The sequence below is a fragment of the Salvelinus fontinalis genome, chromosome 29 (genome assembly GCF_029448725.1).
Source record: "Salvelinus fontinalis isolate EN_2023a chromosome 29, ASM2944872v1, whole genome shotgun sequence".
NCBI classification, from domain to species: Eukaryota; Metazoa; Chordata; class Actinopteri; order Salmoniformes; family Salmonidae; genus Salvelinus; species Salvelinus fontinalis.
Genome location: NC_074693.1, coordinates 31,918,424 through 31,939,996, shown reverse-complemented (window position 1 = coordinate 31,939,996; position 21,573 = coordinate 31,918,424). Strand labels below are relative to the sequence as shown.

At 40.5% G+C, this 21,573-nt stretch overlaps 1 protein-coding gene across 1 annotated transcript in view; it reads left to right on the top strand.

The window, feature by feature from the left end:
• Nucleotides 1-18,118, top strand: part of LOC129827283 (uncharacterized) — a 28,413-nt gene extending 10,295 nt beyond the window's left edge. The window contains exons 2-3 of the mRNA XM_055888013.1: nucleotides 11,620-16,360; nucleotides 16,497-18,118. Coding sequence (XP_055743988.1) covers nucleotides 11,620-12,765 — 1,146 coding nt within the window. The 3' untranslated portion in view covers nucleotides 12,766-16,360; nucleotides 16,497-18,118. The remainder of the gene's footprint in view (nucleotides 1-11,619; nucleotides 16,361-16,496) is intronic.
• The last annotated feature ends 3,455 nt before the right edge of the window (nucleotides 18,119-21,573 follow it).

The window sequence follows — 21,573 nt, the reverse complement described above, 5'->3', positions numbered from 1 at the left end:
GTGGGCCACTTGGGAGCCAGGCCCACCTACTGGGGAGCCAGGCCCAGCCAATCAGAATGAGTTCTTCACAGCAAAAGGGCTTTATTACATACAGAAATACTCCTCAGTTTCATCAGATGTCCAGGTGGCTGGTCTCAGACGATCCTGTAGGTGAAGAAGCCGGATGTGGTCTGCGGTTGTTACATGTGGTCTGCGGTTGTGAGGCTAGTTGAGCGTACTGCCAAAATCTCTAAAACGATGTTGGAGGTGGCTTATCATAGAGAAATTAACATTCCATTTGCTGACCCATCTCTGATGGACATTCCTACAGTCAGCATGCCAGTTGTACGCTCCCTCAAAACTTGAGACATCTGTGGCATTGTGTTGTGTGACAACTCTGAGAGGCCTTTCATTGTCCCCAGCACAAGGTGCAACTATGTAATGATCATGCTGTTTAATCAGCTTCTCGATATGGCACACCCGTCAGGTGGATGGATTATCTTGCCAAAGGAGAAATGCTCACTAACAGGGATGTAAACAAATTTGTGCAAAACATTTTTGAGAAATAAGCTTTTTGTGCGTATGGAACATTTCTGGGATCTTTTATTTCAGCTCATGAAACATGGCACCAACACTTTACATGTTGCGTTTATAATTTTGTTCCCTCAGTGTATAGAGACACACACACACACACACACACACACACACACACACACACACACACACACACACACACACACACACACACACACACACACACACACACACACACACACACACACACACACACACACGGACACACTGGATTCAGACAAAGCCTCTTTTGTAGACACAGGGATATCAGAAAGACCACAGATGTTGGTTATTCAAATGAATGTTTGCTCACTAAACACCACATTTTCTATTGCTGTTCACTGCAAGATAGACTCCATAAATCCAATAGATAAAACTCAATGTTTTATGAGCCACATTGGGCCATCCTATACCCTTCTGAGAACTGAATCATCTCCATAGACACGCTCTACAAAGTCATTCCAGCAGAACAATGATATTTATAATAACTCGACCTGGGACATCTTTTCTTTTCTGCACACTGACGACACACACTCTCTTTGATCTCATCCTCTCTCTCTATTCCTTCCTACAGCCCCGTTTATACCTGGTTCTAACATGCGATCTTGTCCAAATTCTGATTGTGACCACATTTTCAGATGGGTGTAGACAATCAAAAGACATGTTGTGGTCGATTGGGATCAGATCACCATACCCACCTCCAGTGGTAGTCAGACACACATTGTGTCTGGATATCTTACATGTGTAGACAGATCTAGACATCATTATTCCTCCCTCTTAAATCATTGACAAGTGGAACCGTTGACTAGCCATGAATTTGTCTTACAATAAATAAATAATATTTTAAAAGAATTGCTGTGAAATAATTTGCATAAAGGAAGGGACCAGGAAATCTGGTCACAATGCAGACACAGTGGACAGATAACAGACACATTTTGATACCATGTGTAAATACATTTCTGGAAATGTGGGCACATTCAGAATGTGGACAAGATCAGGAGAAAGGACCCATGTTAGCACCAGGTATAAACGGGACTTATCTGTCTGTCTACTTTGTTTGTTTCTTTCCTGAGCAGTATGAGCTCTCTCTCCCCCTCCCTCTCTTCTTCCCCTTCAGCCTCTCTTTCCCACCCACACTCCATCCCTCCCCCTCCCTCTCTCCTCCCCCCCTTAGTCACTCCATCCATCCATCCATCCCACCCTCCCGACCCCTCCCTCTTTCTTTCCCCCCTTAGCCTCTACCCGCACCCTCCTTCCCTACCCCCCCTCTCTCTCTCCCTCCCTCCCTCTCTCCCCCTGTACTCTAGGGATTGTGGTTGTGAGCAGAAAGAGCAGACTGCAGGCCCAGTGTTAGTTAATCTGAGTGGAGCGGGAGAGAAGGACGGATGAAGAGGAAAGCCTGGGATTAACTGAGACACACACAGACACAGACACACACATACACACCCACATGCACACAGGCACACATTCACACTTATAGGACGCTCCACTGACTGAAGTTATAGTAAGTCAACCCTTTAGAGAACAAATGTGTGAAGATGATGTGAGGGTATGGAGAAATGTCCTTCACCTTACCCTCTTGTTCTATCTGACGTTGTTTTTTGTAACTTTTCCAGGAAGTGTAGACCCACTGGGCACAAACGTCAGTTCAACATCTAGTTTTGATTTACATTTGGTAAATCTAACGTGAATTCAACGTGAAATCAGCAAAACATTTCACCATGCCATTGGATTCAGGTTAAAAGTTGGGTGGAAAAAAATGAGATGCCCTGACGTTGATGACTTTTTGCAAAACAATCAGTTTTCCACATTGATTCAACGTCATCACATACATTTGGGGGTTTAAATGACGTGGAAACAATGCTGATTCAACCAGTTTTTATCCCGTGGGGACCTCCTTGGTGAGTCAACCACTTTTCAGTCCCTTGCCTTAAATATTTACAGCGCCCAATCAGGGTTCTTAATTGAATCTGTGGGCCCTCCCTCCGGGGAGACAGGCTTCTATCAGGGCCAATTAGGAGCATACAAGGCTGACAGTAATGGGTGCTATCTGACTGCTGCTCAGGGAGGGAGGGAGGGGGGGGGGGCAGGTATGATACAGGCTGCAGTAGTGACGCACCTTCCCCTCCTCTCCTTTCCTCCTCTTCTCATCTCCTCCTCCCAGTCAGCTAATGCATGGGACGGGATGGCAGATAATGTCCCTTGTTAAAGGAATGGAGCGGAGGGGGGAGGAAGAGGGGATGAGGAGGATGGGGTGGATGGTTTGAGGTATTCAGAACTCTAACCCAATCAGATAGTAGCTGGCTTCCCCCTTACTGTTTTATTACTGCTGTCTAAGCACAGAGAGAGAGAAGAGCAGGAGGGGGAGAGGGTGGGAGAGAAGAGAGAGGGAGAGAAGAGAGAGAGAAGAGCAGGAGGGGGAGAGGGTGGGAGAGAAGAGAGAGAGGGAGAGAAGAGAGAGAGAAGAGCAGGAGGGGGAGAGGGTGGGAGAGAAGAGAGAGAGGGAGAGAAGAGAGAGAGAGAAGAGCAGGAGGGGGAGAGGGTGGGAGAGAAGAGAGAGAGAAGAGAGAGAGAAGAGCAGGAGGGGGAGAGGGTGGGAGAGAAGAGAGAGAGGGAGAGAAGAGCAGGAGGGGGAGAGGGTGGGAGAAAAGAGAGAGAGGGAGAGATGAGAGAGGACAGGAGGGGGAGAGAGAGAGAGAGAGAGAGAGAGCGAGAGCGAGAGAGAGAAAGGGAGAAGAATAAAGACATGGTTAGTGGGGGTGAAATACAGAAAAAGAAAGGGAAAGGGGAATAACTAGTCAGCTGAATGCATTCAAACGAAATGTGTCTTCCGCATTTAACCCAACTCCTCTGAATCAAAGAGGTGCGGAGGCTGAGGGATTTAGAGAGATACTTTCGAAGAGGAGGATACAATCTGTCGATGAACACAGTCAGCCAGAGTGATTCATGCACTCTTACACATTAAGGCTCAAAGAAACTCATCAATTTGAAGAACTATCAAAAATGTGTTTTATTGTCCGTGCTTTCAGAAATGTTCAGCCAATGAAAAACTGTAGGTGCCGGGGGAGAAGATAAACTCTTCTGATGTCATTGTGGATGCCAAAGTGATGTCACAATCTACTACATTCACATTCTTCTAAATTCTACCACAGTTACATTCTACTACAGAAAGTATACGACAGTCACATTCTATTACACTCACATTTGACGACATTAACATTCTACTACAGTCACATTCTACTACAGTCACATTCTACTATATTCTACTACAGTCATATTCTACTCCAGTCACATTCTACTACAGTCAAATTATACTACAGTCACATTCTACAACAGTCATATTCTACTGCAGTCATATTCTACTACAGTCACATTCTACTACAGTCACATTCTACTACATTCACAGTCTACTACAGTCATATTCTACTACAGTCACAGTCTACTACAGTCATATTTGAATTCACTCATAGTCTACTACGGTCATATTCACACTCTACTACGGTCATAACATTCTACTACATTCTACTACAGTCACATTCTACTACAGTCACATCCTACTACAGTCATATTCTACTACAGTCACATTCTACTATATTCTACTACAGTCATATTCTACTCCAGTCAAATTCAACTTCAGTCAAATTCTACTACAGTCGTATTCTACTACAGTCATATTCTACAACAGCCACATTCTACTACATTCTACTACAGTCACATTCTACTACAGTCACATTCTTCTACAGTCAAATTCTACTACATTCACAGTCTACTACAGTCAAATTCTACAACAATAACATTCTACTACATTCTACTACATTCACATTCTACTACAGTCACATTCTACTACAGTCACATTCTACTACAGTCATGTTCTACTTAATTCTACTACAGTCACATTCTACTACAGTCACATTCTACTACGGTCATATTCTACGACAAAAACATTCTACTACATTCTACTACAGTCACATCCTACTACAGTCAAATTCTACTAAATTCTACTATATTCACATTCTCCTACAGTCGTATTCTACTACAGTCACACTCTACTACAGTCACATTCTACTACAGTCACATTTGACTAAATTCCATGACAGTCATATTCTATTACAGTCACATTCCACTACATTCTACTACAGTCACATTCTACCACAGTCACCTTCTACTACAGTCATATTCTACTACAGTCACATTCTACTACAGTCACATTCTACTACATTCACATTATACTACATTCACAGTCTACTACAGTCATATGCTACTACAGTCACAGTCTACTACAGTTATATTTTACTACACTCACAGTCTACTACAGTCATATTTTACTACACTCACACTCTACTACGGTCATAACAACATTCTACTACATTCTACTACAGTAACATTCTACTACATTTTACTACAGTCACATTCTACTACAGTCATATTCGTCTACAGTCATATACTACTCAATTCTACTGCAGTCACATTCTACTACAGTCAGATTCTACTACATTCACATTCTACTACAGTCACATTTTACTACAGTCACATTCTACTACATTCACATTATACTACAGTCATATTCTACTACACTCTACTACAGTCACATTCTACTACAGTCACACTCTAGGACAGTCATATTCTACTGCAGTCACATTCTACTACAGTCACATTCTACTACATTCACACTCTACTACAGTCACATTCTACTGCAGTCACATTCTACCATATTCACACTCTACTACAGTCATATTCTAGTGCAGTCATATTTTACTACACTCACACTCTACTACAGTCATATTCTACAACAAGAACATTCTACTACATTCTATTACAGTCACATTTGACGACATTCACATTCTACTACAGTCACATTCTACTCCAGTCAAATTATACTACAGTCACATTCTACAACAGTCATATTCTAGAATGCAGTCAGTCAGAATAACGGACACAGAACAAGCCCCCCGTTCTGTCACATTCTACTACAGTCACATTCTACTACAGTCATATTCTACTCAAATCTACTACATTCACATTCTACTACAGTCACAATCTACTACTGTCACGATCTACTACAGTCACATTCTACTACAGTCACACTATTACATATTCTTATTCTACCTAATTCTATTACATTTACATTCTACTACGGTCATATTCTTCCACAGTCACATTCTACTACAGCCATTTTCTTCTACAGTCATATTCTGCTTAATTCTACTACATTCACATCCTGCTACAGTCACACTCTACTAGTCACATTCTACTACAGTCATATTCTACTTAATTCTAATACAGTCACATTCTACTACAGTCACATTCTACTGCGGTCATATTCTACGACAAAAACATTCTACTACATTCTACTACAGTCACATTATATTACATTCATATCCTGCTACAGTCAAATTCTACTCAATTCTACTATATTCACATTCTCCTACAGTCGCATTCTACTACAGTCATATTCTACTTAATTCTACTACATACACATTCTATTACAGTCACATTCTACAACAGTCACATTCTACTACAGTCACCTTCTACTACAGTCATATTGTACTACACTCATATTCTACTACAGTCACACTCCACTTGTCAAATTCTACTACAGTCACATTCTACTGCATTTTTCTACAGTCAAATTCCACTACAGTCATATATACTACAGTCACATTCTACTACATTCTACCACAGTCATATTCTACTCCAGTCACATTCAACTACAGTCAAATTATACTGCAGTCATATTCTACAACAGTCACTTTATACTACAGTCACACTCTACTACAGTCACATTCTACTACAGTCACATTCTACTACAGTCATATTGTACTACAGTCATATTCTACAACAGTCATATTCTACTACAGTCACATTCTACCACATTCTACTACAGTCACATTCTACTACAGTCTACCAAGTTCATATTCTACGACAATAACATTCTACTACTGTCACATTTTACTACAGTCACATTCTACTACAGTCGTATTCTACTCAAATCTAATACACTCACATTCTACTACAGTCACAATCTACTACAGTCACATTCTACTACAGTCACATTCTACTACAGTCACACTCTACTACAGTCATATTCTACTTAATTCTACTACATTAACATTCTACTACAGTCACATTCTACTACGGTCATATTCTGCTACAATCACATTCTACTACAGTCATTTTCTTTTACAGTCATATTCTTCTTAATTCTACTACATTCACATTCTACTACAGTTGCAATCTACTACAGTCATTTTCTTCTACAGTCATATTCCACTTAATTCTACTACATTCACATTCTACTACAGTCACACTCTACTACAGTCACATTCTACTACAGTCATATTCTACTTAATTCTACTACAGTCACATTCTACTACGGTCATATTCTACAACAAAAACATTCTACTACATTCTACTAGTCACATTCTACTACAGTCATATCCTACTACAGTCATATTCTACTCAATTCTACTATATTCACATTCTACTACAGTCCCATTCTACTACAGTCACATTCTACTACAGTCACATTCTACTTAATTCTACTACATTCACATTCTATTACAGTCACATTCTACTACAGTCACATTCTACGACAATAACATTCTACTACAGTCACATTCTACTACAGTCACATTCTACTAAATTCCACTACAGTCATATTCTAAAACAGTCACATTCTACTACATTCTACGACAGTCAAATTATACGACATTCACATTCTACTACACTCATATTCTACTACAGTCACACTGTACTACAGTCATATTCTACAACAGTCATATTCTACTACAGTCACATTCTACTACATTTTTCTAAAGTCACATTCCAGTACATTCATATATACTATAGTCACATTCTACTACATTATACTACAGTCATATTCTACTCCAGTCACATTCAACTACAGTCAAATTATACTGCAGTCACATTCTACAACAGTCACATTCTACTACAGTCACACTCTACTATAGTGACATTATACTACAGTCACCTTCTACTACAGTCATATTGTACTACAGTCATATTATACTACAGTCACACTCTACTACAGTCATATTCTACCACATTCTACTACAGTCACATTCTACCACAGTCACATTCTACTACAGTCACATTCTACTGCAGTCACCCTCTACTACAGTCACATTCTACTGCAGTCACATTCTACCATATTCACACTCTACTACAGTCATATTCTAGTGCAGTCATATTTTACTACACTCACACTCTACTACAGTCATATTCTACAACAAGAACATTCTACTACATTCTATTACAGTCACATTTGACGACATTCACATTCTACTACAGTCATATTCTACTCCAGTCACATTCTACTACAGTCAAATTATACTACAGTCACATTCTACAACAGTCATATTCTAGAATGTAGTCAGTCAGTCAGAATGACGGACACAGAACAAGCCCCCCGTTCTGTCACATTCTACTACAGTCACATTCTACTACAGTCATATTCTACTCAAATCTACTACATTCACATTCTACTACAGTCACAATCTACTACAGTCACGATCTACTACAGTCACATTCTACTACAGTCACACTACTACATATTCTTATTCTACCTAATTCTATTACATTTACATTCTACTACAGTCACATTCTACCACAGTCACATTCTACTACAGTCACATTCTACTACATTCACACTCTACTACAGTCACATTCTACTGCAGTCACATTCTACCATATTCACACTCTACTACAGTCATATTCTAGTGCAGTCATATTTTACTACACTCACACTCTACTACAGTCATATTCTACAACAAGAACATTCTACTACATTCTATTACAGTCACATTTGACGACATTCACATTCTACTACAGTCATATTCTACTCCAGTCACATTCTACTCCAGTCAAATTATACTACAGTCACATTCTACAACAGTCATATTCTAGAATGCAGTCAGTCAGAATAACGGACACAGAACAAGCCCCCCGTTCTGTCACATTCTACTACAGTCACATTCTACTACAGTCATATTCTACTCAAATCTACTACATTCACATTCTACTAAAGTCACAATCTACTACAGTCACAATCTACTACAGTCACATTCTACTACAGTCACACTACTACATATTCTTATTCTACCTAATTCTATTACATTTACATTCTACTACGGTCATATTCTTCCACAGTCACATTCTACTACAGCCATTTTCTTCTACAGTCATATTCTGCTTAATTCTACTACATTCACATCCTGCTACAGTCACACTCTACTACAGTCACATTCTACTACAGTCATATTCTACTTAATTCTAATACAGTCACATTCTACTACAGTCAAATTCTACTGCGGTCATATTCAACGACAAAAACATTCTACTACATTCTACTACAGTCACATTATATTACATTCATATCCTACTACAGTGAAATTCTACTCAATTCTACTATATTCACATTCTCCTACAGTCGCATTCTACTACAGTCATATTCTACTTAATTCTACTACATACACATTCTATTACAGTCACATTCTACAACAGTCACATTCTACTACAGTCACCTTCTACTACAGTCATATTGTACCACACTCATATTCTACTACAGTCACACTCCACTTGTCAAATTCTACTACAGTCACATTCTACTGCATTTTTCTACAGTCATATTCCACTACAGTCACATTCTACTACAATCTACTACAGTCATATTCTACTCCAGTCACATTCAACTACAGTCAAATTATACTGCAGTCATATTCTACAACAGTCACTTTAGACTACAGTCACACTCTACTACAGTCACATTCTACTACAGTCACATTCTACTACAGTCATATTGTACTACAGTCATATTCTACAACAGTCATATTCTACTACAGTCACATTCTACCACATTCTACTACAGTCACATTCTACGACAGTCACATTCTACTTAATTCTACTACATTCACATTCTATTACAGTCACATTCTACTACAGTCACATTCTACGACAATAACATTCTACTACAGTCACATTCTACTACAGTCACATTCTACTAAATTCCACTACAGTCATATTCTACTACAGTCACATTCTACTACATTCTACGACAGTCAAATTATACGACATTCACATTCTACTACACTCATATTCTACTACAGTCACACTGTACTACAGTCATATTCTACAACAGTCATATTCTACTACAGTCACATTCTACTACATTTTTCTAAAGTCACATTCCACTACATTCATATATACTACAGTCACATTCTACTACATTCTACTACAGTCATATTCTACTCCAGTCACATTCAACTACAGTCAAATTATACTGCAGTCACATTCTACAACAGTCACATTCTACAACAGTCACATTCTACTACAGTGACATTATACTACAGTCACCTTCTACTACAGTCATATTGTACTACAGTCATATTATACTACAGTCACACTCTACTACAGTCATATTCTACCACATTCTACTACAGTCACATTCTACCACAGTTATATTCTACTACATTCAAAGTCAACTACAATCATCATCTACTACACTCACACTCTACTACGGTCATATTCTACGACAATAACATTCTACTACATTCTACTACAGTCACATTTTACTACAGTCACATTCTACTAGTCATATTCTACTCAAATCTAATACATTCACATTCTACTACAGTCACAATCTACTACAGTCACATTCTACTACAGTCACACTCTACTACAGTCATATTCTACTTAATTCTACTACATTCACATTCTACTACAGTCACATTCTACTACGGTCATATTCTACTACAGTCACATTCTACTACGGTCATATTCTTCTACAGTCACATTCTACTACAGTCATTTTCTTCTACAGTCATATTCTACTTAATTCTACTACATTCACATTCTACTACAGTCACATTCTACTACAGTCACATTCTACTACAGTCATATTCTACTTAATTCTACTACAGTCACATTCTACTACAGTCATATTCTACTTAATTCTACTACATTCACATTCTACGACAATAACATTCTACTACAGTCATATTCTACTACATTCACATTCTACTACATTCTACTAAAGTCACATTCTACTACAGTCACAATCTACAGTCACACTCTAGTACAGTCATATTCTACTCAATTCTACTACAGTCACATTCTACTACATTCTACTACAGTCATATTCTACTCCAGTCACATTCAACTATAGTCAAATTATACTGCAGTCACATTCTACAACAGTCACTTTATACTACAGTCACATTCTACTACAGTCATATTCTACAACAGTCATATTCTACTACAGTCACATTCTACCACATTCTACTACAGTCACATTCTACTACAGTCTACTACAGTCATATTCTACTACACTCACACTCTACCAAGGTCATATTCTACGACAATAACATTCTACTACTGTCACATTTTACTACAGTCACATTCTACTACAGTCGTATTCTACTCAAATCTAATACATTCACATTCTACTACAGTCACAATCTACTACAGTCACATTCTACTACAGTCACATTCTACTACAGTCACACTCTACTACAGTCATATTCTACTTAATTCTACTACATTAACATTCTTGTAACGCTGTTCCTCCTCCTCTTCATCCGAAGAGGAGGAGCATGGATTGAACCAAGGCGCAGCGTTTTGAAATGACATAATTTTAATTAAACAAGACGGGAAAAACACGAAACGAAACCACTTGAAATAATTAACAAAATAACAAAACGAATGTAGACAAACCTGAACCTACGAACTTACATAACACCCGAAGAACGCACAACAGGAAAAATGACTACATAAAACGAAGAACGCACGAAACAGTCCTGTATGGTGCAACAAACACTAACACAGGAGACAACCACCCACAACGAACACTGTGAAACAACCTACCTAAATATGACTCTCAATTAGAGGAAACGCCAAACACCTGCCTCTAATTGAGAGCCATACCAGGCAACCCTTAAACCAACATAGAAACAGAAAACATTGAATGCCCATCCAAACTCACGTCCTGACCAACTAACACATACAACAAACTAACAGAAATAGGTCAGGAACGTGACAATTCTACTACAGTCACATTCTACTAAGGTCATATTCTTCTACAATCACATTCTACTACAGTTGTTTTCTTTTACAGTCATATTCTTCTTAATTCTACTACATTCACATTCTACTACAGTGCAATCTACTACAGTCATTTTCTTCTACAGTCATATTCCACTTAATTCTACTACATTCACATTCTACTACAGTCACACTCTACTACAGTCACATTCTACTACAGTCATATTCTACTTAATTCTACTACAATCACATTCTACTACGGTCATATTCTACGACAAAAACATTCTACTACAGTCATATCCTACTACAGTCATATTCTACTCAATTCTACTATATTCACATTCTACTACAGTCGTATTCTACTACAGTCACACTCTACTACAGTCACATTCTACTACAGTCACATTCTACGACAGTCACATTCTACTTAATTCTACTACATTCACATTCTATTACAGTCACATTCTACTACAGTCACATTCTACGACAATAACATTCTACTACAGTCACATTCTACTACAGTCACATTCTACTAAATTCCAATACAGTCATATTCTACTACAGTCACATTCTACTACATTCTACGACAGTCAAATTATACGACATTCACATTCTACTACACTCATATTCTACTACAGTCACACTGTACTACAGTCATATTCTACAACAGTCATATTCTACTACAGTCACATTCTACTACATTTTTCTAAAGTCACATTCCACTACATTCATATATACTACAGTCACATTCTACTACATTCTACTACAGTCATATTCTACTCCAGTCACATTCAACTACAGTCAAATTATACTGCAGTCACATTCTACAACAGTCACATTCTACTACAGTCACACTCTACTACAGTGACATTATACTACAGTCACCTTCTACTACAGCCATATTGTACTACAGTCATATTATACTACAGTCACACTCTACTACAGTCATATTCTACCACATTCTACTACAGTCACATTCTACCACAGTCACATTCTACTACAGTCACATTCTACTACAGTTATATTCTACTACATTCACAGTCAACTACAATCATCATCTACTACACTCACACTCTACTACGGTCATATTCTACGACAATAACATTCTACTACATTCTACTACAGTCACATTTTACTACAGTCACATTCTACTAGTCATATTCTACTCAAATCTAATACATTCACATTCTACTACAGTCACAATCTACTACAGTCACATTCTACTACAGTCACACTCTACTACAGTCATATTCTACTTAATTCTACTACAGTCACATTCTACTACAGTCACATTCTACTACGGTCATATTCTACTACAGTCACATTCTACTACGGTCATATTCTTCTACAGTCACATTCTACTACAGTCATTTTCTTCTACAGTCATATTCTACTTAATTCTACTACATTCACATTCTACTACAGTCACATTCTACTACAGTCATATTCTACTTAATTCTACTACAGTCACATTCTACTACAGTAACATTCTACGACAATAACATTCTACTACAGTCATATTCTACTACATTCACATTCTACTACAGTCACAATCTACAGTCACACTCTAGTACAGTCATATTCTACTCAATTCTACTATATTCACATTCTACTACAGTCATACTCTACTACAGTCACATTCTACCACAGTTACATTCTACGACAGTCATATTCTACTTAATTCTACTACATTAACATTCTATTACAGTCACATTCTACTACAGTAAAATTCTACAACAATAACATTCTACTACAGTCACATTCTACTACATTCACATTCTACTACATTCTACTGCAGTCATATTCTACTACAGTCACATTCTACTACAGTCATATTGTACTACAGTCACATTCTACTACAGTCACATTATACTACAGTCACATTCTACTACATTCACATTCTACTACAGTCACATTCTACTACAGTCAAATTCTAGAATGCAGTCAGTCAGTCAGAATAACGGACACAGAACAAGCCCCCCGTTCTCTCACTATGGGACCTCTATCTCTCTGAACCCAGGCCAGAGACACCCAAGGCTTTATTTGAGTGAGCCAGCCAGTGCATTCTGCTTGACTGGGGGAGAGGCAGGGGTGCATATGGGCAGAAGGTCAGAGAGGGAGAGATGGGGGTTGAGGGTGATCCCGATGGTGGCACATAGCGACCAAGTGTGTGTGTGTGTGTGTGTGTGTGTGTGTGTGTGTGTGTGTGTGTGTGTGTGTGCGTGCGTGTGTGTGAGCATCAAAGCCTCAAGTCATGCCACACTGCCTCAAAACCCTCCCATCACCTAGACCTGTTGGCAACCTCTGCTAAGTGGGAAATGTGCTTTGTGGTTAGAGAAAGCTAACCCTTCTCCCTCATCCACACAAAGCTCTGGGGTTTACACAGAGAAAAGCACTCACATCACATAGAGACAATTCACCCAAAATAATTCCCCCAGAGTGATTCATCCATGATGCCCTATTACACATTAATGCTTACAGAAACTCATCAATTTGAAGAACCATCAAAAATGTGTTTTATTGTCCGTGCTTTCAGAAATGTTCAGCCAATGAAAAACTGTAAGCGCAGAGGGGAAGTTAAACCTTTCTGATGTCATTGTGGGTGCCAAAGTGATGTCACATTCTATTAGTCACATTCTACCAGTAGTAGTAAAATCAGTGGGGAAGTCAAGCCAAGCCAGTAAAAAATACATATTATAACCTACAGCGCATTCGGCAAGTATTCAGACCGCATGACTTTCTCCACATTTTGTTACGTTACAGCCTTATTCTAAAATGTATTAAATATTTTTTTACCTCATCAATCTACACACAATACCCCACAATGACAAAGGACAAACAGGTTCTTAGAAATGTTTGCTAATTTATAAAAAATTAAAAACTGAAATACTTTATTTACGTAAGTATTCAGACCCTTTGTTATGACACTCCAAATTGAGCTCAGGTGCATCCTGTTTCCATTGATCATCCTTGAGCTGTATCTACAACTGTGGTAAATTCAATTGATTGGACATGATTTGGAAAGGCACACATCTGTCTATATAAGGTCCCACAGTTGACAGTAAAGCTAACAAAAAAGCAAAGCTAACTAAAGCAAAGCTAACTAAAAAAGCATCATTCCCCAAGAGAGGATGGCTTTCACTTCAGCAGTGATGAATTCATTAACTTCTTTGACGAAAATATCATTATCATTAGAAAACAAATTTCAACGGAGTCCTCTTTGAATATGCGTATTTCTCCAAAGCCTAGTTGTCCTGAGTCAGCATAGAACTGCCAGGACCTAGGATCGATGGAGACACTCAAGTTTTTTAATCCTACATCTCTTGACACATTCATGAAAATAGTCATGGCCTCTAAATCTTCGAGCTGCATACTGAACCCTATTCCAACTAAACTACTGAAAGAGCTACTTCCTGTGCTTGGCCCTCCTATGTTGAACATAATAAATGGCTCCCTAACCCCCAGATGTGTACCAAACTCACTAAAAGTGGCAGTATTAAAGCCTCTCTGAAAAAGACCAACCTTGACCTGGAAAATGTAAAAAACACTATCAACCTAGATCGATTCTCTCATTCCTCTCCCAAAAAATGTTGAAACTCACTGCCTTCCTGAAGACAGATCATGTATACAAAACGCTTCAGTCTGGTTTTAGACCCCATAATCGCACTGAGACTGCACTCTTGAGGGGGGTTAATTACCTTTTACACTTTTCCCCCAATTGTTTACACACTTAAATTGGAACATGAAACGCAATCACCGAAACATGAAACTCATGTAACAAATCCCTAAACCAAGTCCGCAAAATTGCAAGTACAATTCCTGCTTTACACTCAGTTGTCACTTCTATCACACTTTTTGCAAAAAATTACACACAGTTCTCTACATTAGGCACAACATTCAAAAATAAAATCTCTTTAGTGCCTTTGGAAAGCAAGGCCAATCACAACGCCAAGCTCTATATACCAATTGGCAACACCCACTCCTCACAGCTGTAAACACTAGTTGCTGAATTGTTCACTTAGAAGTTTTAGCACTAGAAAAGGCCACAGATGAGCTCTCCTGTTTTGGAGGAAAATTGAAGTCAATGGTGAAGCAAAAGCTAGAGGTGAAGGAGTGAGAGGAAGAGGAGGATGAGGAAGGACAGTTGTCTCAGATGAGATCAGGGCCACATTGGTTGTGCTCAACCATGGTTTGAGTATGAGGGAGGCTGGGCAGAGCGTTCAGCCCAACCTGAACCGCTACATGGTTGCATCTATCATCCGTACATTCAGAAATGAGAACTGGTAAGTTACCTACCATCTACACTATGCTCTTTATGTATGTATACTGCAGTCCAACATATCAGTAGATCTATGTTACTCAGTGATTGTTGGCCGATGTTACAGTAATGTAATTTCATATTGAAAGAAAATATATTATTTTATCTTACTGTAACCAATCATATCATATTTGTGGATCTTCTGCAGAACTGAGAGACGGCCAGGTCATGGTGGAAGACACCGGCTGTTCACACCAGAACAGGAGACCGCTATTGTGAACATGGTGGTGGCAAACAATTACCAATAGACTACGAGAAATCCAGAACCACATTATTGCAGACAACACAATATTCAATAACATTCACCAGGTGGGCTTGTCTACAATGGACCGTGTGTTACAGTGCAACCGAATCCAGATGAAACAGGTCTACAGGGTGCCATTTGAGCGAAACTCAGAGAGGGTTAAAGAACAGCGCTATGAATATGTGCAAGTAAGTACTATACTGTGAATTTGCTATCATATCAGCACTGTATAGACACATTACTGTACTGTAATCCAGTGTATTGTGCCTCACCATATTGACTGCTCTAGGTCTATGTTACATATTGACTTGTTGTCTGTTTCAGAGAGTCTTGGAGCTGGATGCCGCTGAAATTCAGCACATTTATATTTACATTGAGGCCGGCTTCAACCTAGCCAAAATAAGGGGACGGGGACGGAACATTATTGGCCACCGTGCCATTGTGAATGTCCCTGGATTGTGAGGGTGTTGGTGAATGGAAAAAAATGCAGAGTCAGGCGCAGGACACAGATATGAGTATAGTCCGAAAGTTTACTCAAAAATAAAGATAATGTTCCAACAAGGAAAAACACAAATAATCCAAAGCACAAGAACACGAACCCACATGACAAACAATAATGCACAAAACAGAGAGGGAAGCCAGAGGGTTAAATAAGGAACATAATTAATGGAATAGAAATCAGGTGTGTATGATGAAGACAAAACCAGACGAAAATGAAACATGGATCGGTGGCGACTAGAAAGCCGGTGACGTCGACCGCCGCCCGAACAAGGAGAGGGACCAACTTCGGCAGAAGTCGTGACATGGATAGCGTGGAGGGAATATCACCATGTGCGCAGCCGTTAGCCAGAAAGGCATCCTCCATCACCATGCCAACCTTGGTCCTTACAACACCGCCCTTCTCATCACATTCTTAACACACTACATGGCATCCTCATTCCAGCCGAGCAGAGGGGTGGACCAGATCAGCCCAGGTATGTTGTCATCTGGGGCGACGTGAGTTTCCACCGGGCTGCTCTGGTCCACAACTGGTTCATCGACCACCCACAATTTATTGTTCTATACCTCCCACCATATTCCCCATTAAACCCAATTGAAGAGTTTTTTCCCGGCACGGCGATGGAAGGTGTATGACCACCATCCCCTCGCACGCATGCCTCTTCTCCAGGCAATGGAGGATGCGTGTGGTGAAGTTGATGGGGGGGCTTTCGGCGGCTGGATCCGTCACTCCAGAAGATTCTTTCCCCGCTGTTTAGCCAGAGAGAACATCGCTAGTGATGTAGATGAGGTGCTGTGACCAGACCAAAATAGGAGGCAGGATGCAGCCTAATGTATTTTTCTTACATTTGGCTTGTGTTTTTGTGTTTAAACAATTGTGGAAAACTGTAATGACGTCAAACCAAGGCTCTGCATCTGTCCGCGTGCTCCAAGACCTTAGTGCTGCTTTTGACACCATCGATCACTACATACTTTTGGAGAGATTGGAAACCCTAATTAGTCTACACGGACAAGTTCTTGCCTGGTTTAGATCTTATCTGTCAGAAAGATATCAGTTTGTCTCTGTGGATGGTTTGTCCTCTGACAAATCAATTGTACGCTTCGGTGTTCCTCAAGGTTCCGTTTTAGGACCACTATTTTTTTCACTATATATTCTACCTCTTGGTGATGTCATTCGGAAAGACAAGTTCCACTGCTATGCAGACGACACACAGCTGTACATTTCAATGAAACATGGTGAAACCCCAAAATGTCCTACCCTGGAAGCCTGTGTTTTAGACATAAGGAAGTGGATGGCGGAAAATGTTTAATTTTTGAACTCGGACTAAACAGAAATGCTATTTCTGGGTCCCAAGAAACAAATGTATCTGCTGTCGGATCTGACAATTAATCTTGATGGTGGGATCTGACAATTAATCTTGATGGTGGTACAGCGTCTCAAATTAAACTGTGACTTCAGCATTACTCTGGACTCTGATCTCTTCTTTGATGAAAACATCAAGAATAAAAAGGACAGCTTTTTTCCATCTTCGTAACACTGTAAAAATCTGTTTTTTTGGGGGGTAAAAAAATGGTATAGTAAAGCTCATCCATGCTTTTGTCACTTCTAGATTAGACTACTGCAAAGCTCTACTCTATGGCTGCCCAGATAAAGCATGAAATAAACTTCCGTTAGTGCTAAACACGGCTGCTAGAATCTTGACTAGAACCAAAAGATTGTGTCATATTACTCCAGTGCTAGCCTCGCTACACTGGCTTCCTGTTAAGGCTAGGGCTGATTTCAAGGTTTTACTGCTAACATACAAAGCATTACATGGGCTTGCTCCTACCTACCTATCTCTCAGATTTGGTCCTGCCATAAATTTCTAAGCAAACAGCTGGAGGTAGGGCTTTCTCTTATAGCGCTCCATTTTTATGGAATGGTCTGCCTATCCATGCGAGGGTTGCAGACTTGGTCTCGACCTTTAAGTCTTTACTGAAGACTCATATCTTCAGAAGGGCCTATGATTGAGTGTAGTCTGTAGTAGTCTGGCCCAGGGGTGCGAAGGTCAATGGCAAGGCCATGGCAATTGGAGCGATGAACCGCCCTTGCTGTCTCTTCCTGTCCGGCTCCCATCTCTCCACTTGGTTCTCTGCCTCTGACCCTGTTATGGGGGCTGAGTCAATGGCTTACTAGTGCTCTTCCATGTTGTCCCTAGGAGGGGTACGTCACTTGAGTGGGTTGAGTCAATGACTTGATCTTCCCGTCCGGTTTTGAGCACCCTCGGGCTCATGCGGTGGAGAAGATCTTTGTGGGATATACTCAGCCTTGTCTCAGAGTTGCAAGTTGGTGGTCTGTTGATATCCCTCTAGTGGTGTGGAAGGTTATATCCTGCCTGGTTGGCCTTATTGTCAGAGGGGGCCACAGTGTTCCCCAAGCCCCCCCCCCTCCCCTGTCCCGTCTCAGCCTCCAGTATCTATGCTGCAATTGTCTATGTACCGGGGGATAGGGTCAGTCTATATCTGCTGTAATTCTCCTATCTTACCTGGTGTCCTGTGTGAATTCCCAGTCTTTCAATCGCGGTTATTGATACATTGTCTGTTTTGCCAGTAGCCTAAAGCTCGCCCTTTCTCCCTCCCCGCCCGGTGGACCTGAGCCCTAGGACCATGCATCAGGACTACCTGGCCTGATGACTCCTGGCTGTCCCCAGTCCACCTGGTCATGCTGCTGCTCCAGTTTCAACTGTTCTGCCTGCAGCTATGTAACCCTGACCTGTTCACCAGAAAGAAAGAGAGAAAGAGAGAATTAGAGAGAGCATACTTAAATTCACTCAGGAAAGCGGATAAGACAGGAGAAATACTCCAGATATAACAGACTGACCCTAGCCCCCCGACACATAAACTACTGCAGCATAAATACTGGAGGCTGACACAGGAGGGGTCAGGAGACACTGTGGCCCCATCCGATGATACCCCCGGACAGGGCCAAACAGGCAGGATATAACCCCACCCACTTTGCCAAAGCACAGCCCCCACACCACTAGATGGATATCTTCAACCACCAACTTACCATCCTGAGACAAGGCCGAGTATAGCCCACAAAGATCTCCGCCACGGCACAACCCAAGGGAGGATGGCTTTCACTTGCTGCTTTTTAGTTTGCTTTGCGACAGTATCAAAAATACATTTCGGATTGTTCTTATTTTCCTCAATTAAGTTGGAAAAATAGGATGATCGAGCAGCAGTGAGGGCTCTTCGATACTGCACGGTACTGTCTTTTCATGCTAGTTGGAAGACATCCAGTTTGGTGTGGCGCCATTTCCGTTCCAATTTTCTGGAAGCTTGCTTCAGAGCTCGGGTATTTTCTGGATACCAGGGAGCTAGTTTCTTATGACAAATGTTTTTAGTTTTTAGGCATGCAACTGCATCTAGGGTATTGCGCAAGGTTAAATTGAGTTCCTCAGTTAGGTGGTTAACTGATTTTTGTCCTCTGCCATCCTTGGGTAGGCAGAGGGAGTCTGGAAGGGCATCAAGGAATCTTTGGGTTGTCTGAGAATTTATAGCACGACTTTTGATGCTCCTTGGTTGGGGTCTGAGCAGAATATTTGTTGCGATTGCAAACGTAATAAAATGGTGGTCCGATAGTCCAGGGTTACGAGGAAAAACATTAAGATCCACAACATTTATTCCATGGGACAAAACTAGGTCCAGAGTATGACTGTGGCAGTGAGTAGGTCCAGAGACACAAAACCCACTGAGTCGATGATGGCTCCAAAAGCCTTTTGGAGTGGGTCTGTGGACTTTTCCATGTGAATATTAGTCACCCAAAATTTGAATATTATCTGCTATGACTACAAGGTCCGATAGGAATTCAGTAAACTCAGTGAGGAATGCTGTATATGGCCCAGGAGGCCTGTAAACAGTAGCTATACAAAGTGATTGGGTAGGCTGCATAGATTTCATGACTAGAAGCTCAAAAGACGAAAACGTCTGGTTTTTTTTTGTAAATTGAAATTTGCTATCGTAAATGTTAGCAACACCTCTGCCTTTGCGGAATGCACGGGGGATATGGTCATTAGTGTAACCAGGAGGCGAGGCCTCATTTAACACAGTAAATTCATCAGGCTTAAGCCATGTTTCAGTCAGGCCAATCACATCAAGATTATGATCAGTGATTAGTTCATTGACTATAACTGCCTTTGAAGTGAGGGATCTAACATTAAGTAGCCCTATTTTGAGATGTGAGGTATCACAATCTCTTTCAATAATGGCAGAAATGGAGGAGGTCTTTATTCTAGTGAGATTGCTAAGGCGAACACCACCATGTTTAGTTTTGCCCAACCTAGGTCGAGGCACAGACACGGTCTCAATGGGGATAGCTGAGCTGACTACACTGACTGTGCTAGTGGTAGACTCCACTAAGCTGGCAGGCTGGCTAACAGCCTGCTACCTGGCCTGCACCCTATTTCATTGTGGAGCTAGGGGAGTTAGAGCCCTGTCTATGTTCGTAGATAAGATGAGAGCACCACTCCAGCTAGGATGGAGTCCATCACTCCTCAACAGACCAGGCTTGGTCCTGTTTGTGGGTGAGTCCCAGAAAGAGGGCCAAATATCTACAAATTCTATCTTTTGGGAGGGGCAGAAAACAGTTTTCAACCAGCGATTGAGTTGTGAGACTCTGTTGTAGAGCTCATCACTCCCCCTAACTGGAAGGGGGCCAGAGACAATTACTCGATGCCGACACATCTTTCTAGCTGATTTACACGCTGAAGCTATGTTGCGCTTGGTGACCTCTGACTGTTTCATCCTAACATCATTGGTGCCGACGTGGATAACAATATCTCTACACTCTCTACACTCGCCAGTTTTAGCTTTAGCCAGCACCATCTTCAGATTAGCCTTAACGTCGGTAGCCCTGCCCCCT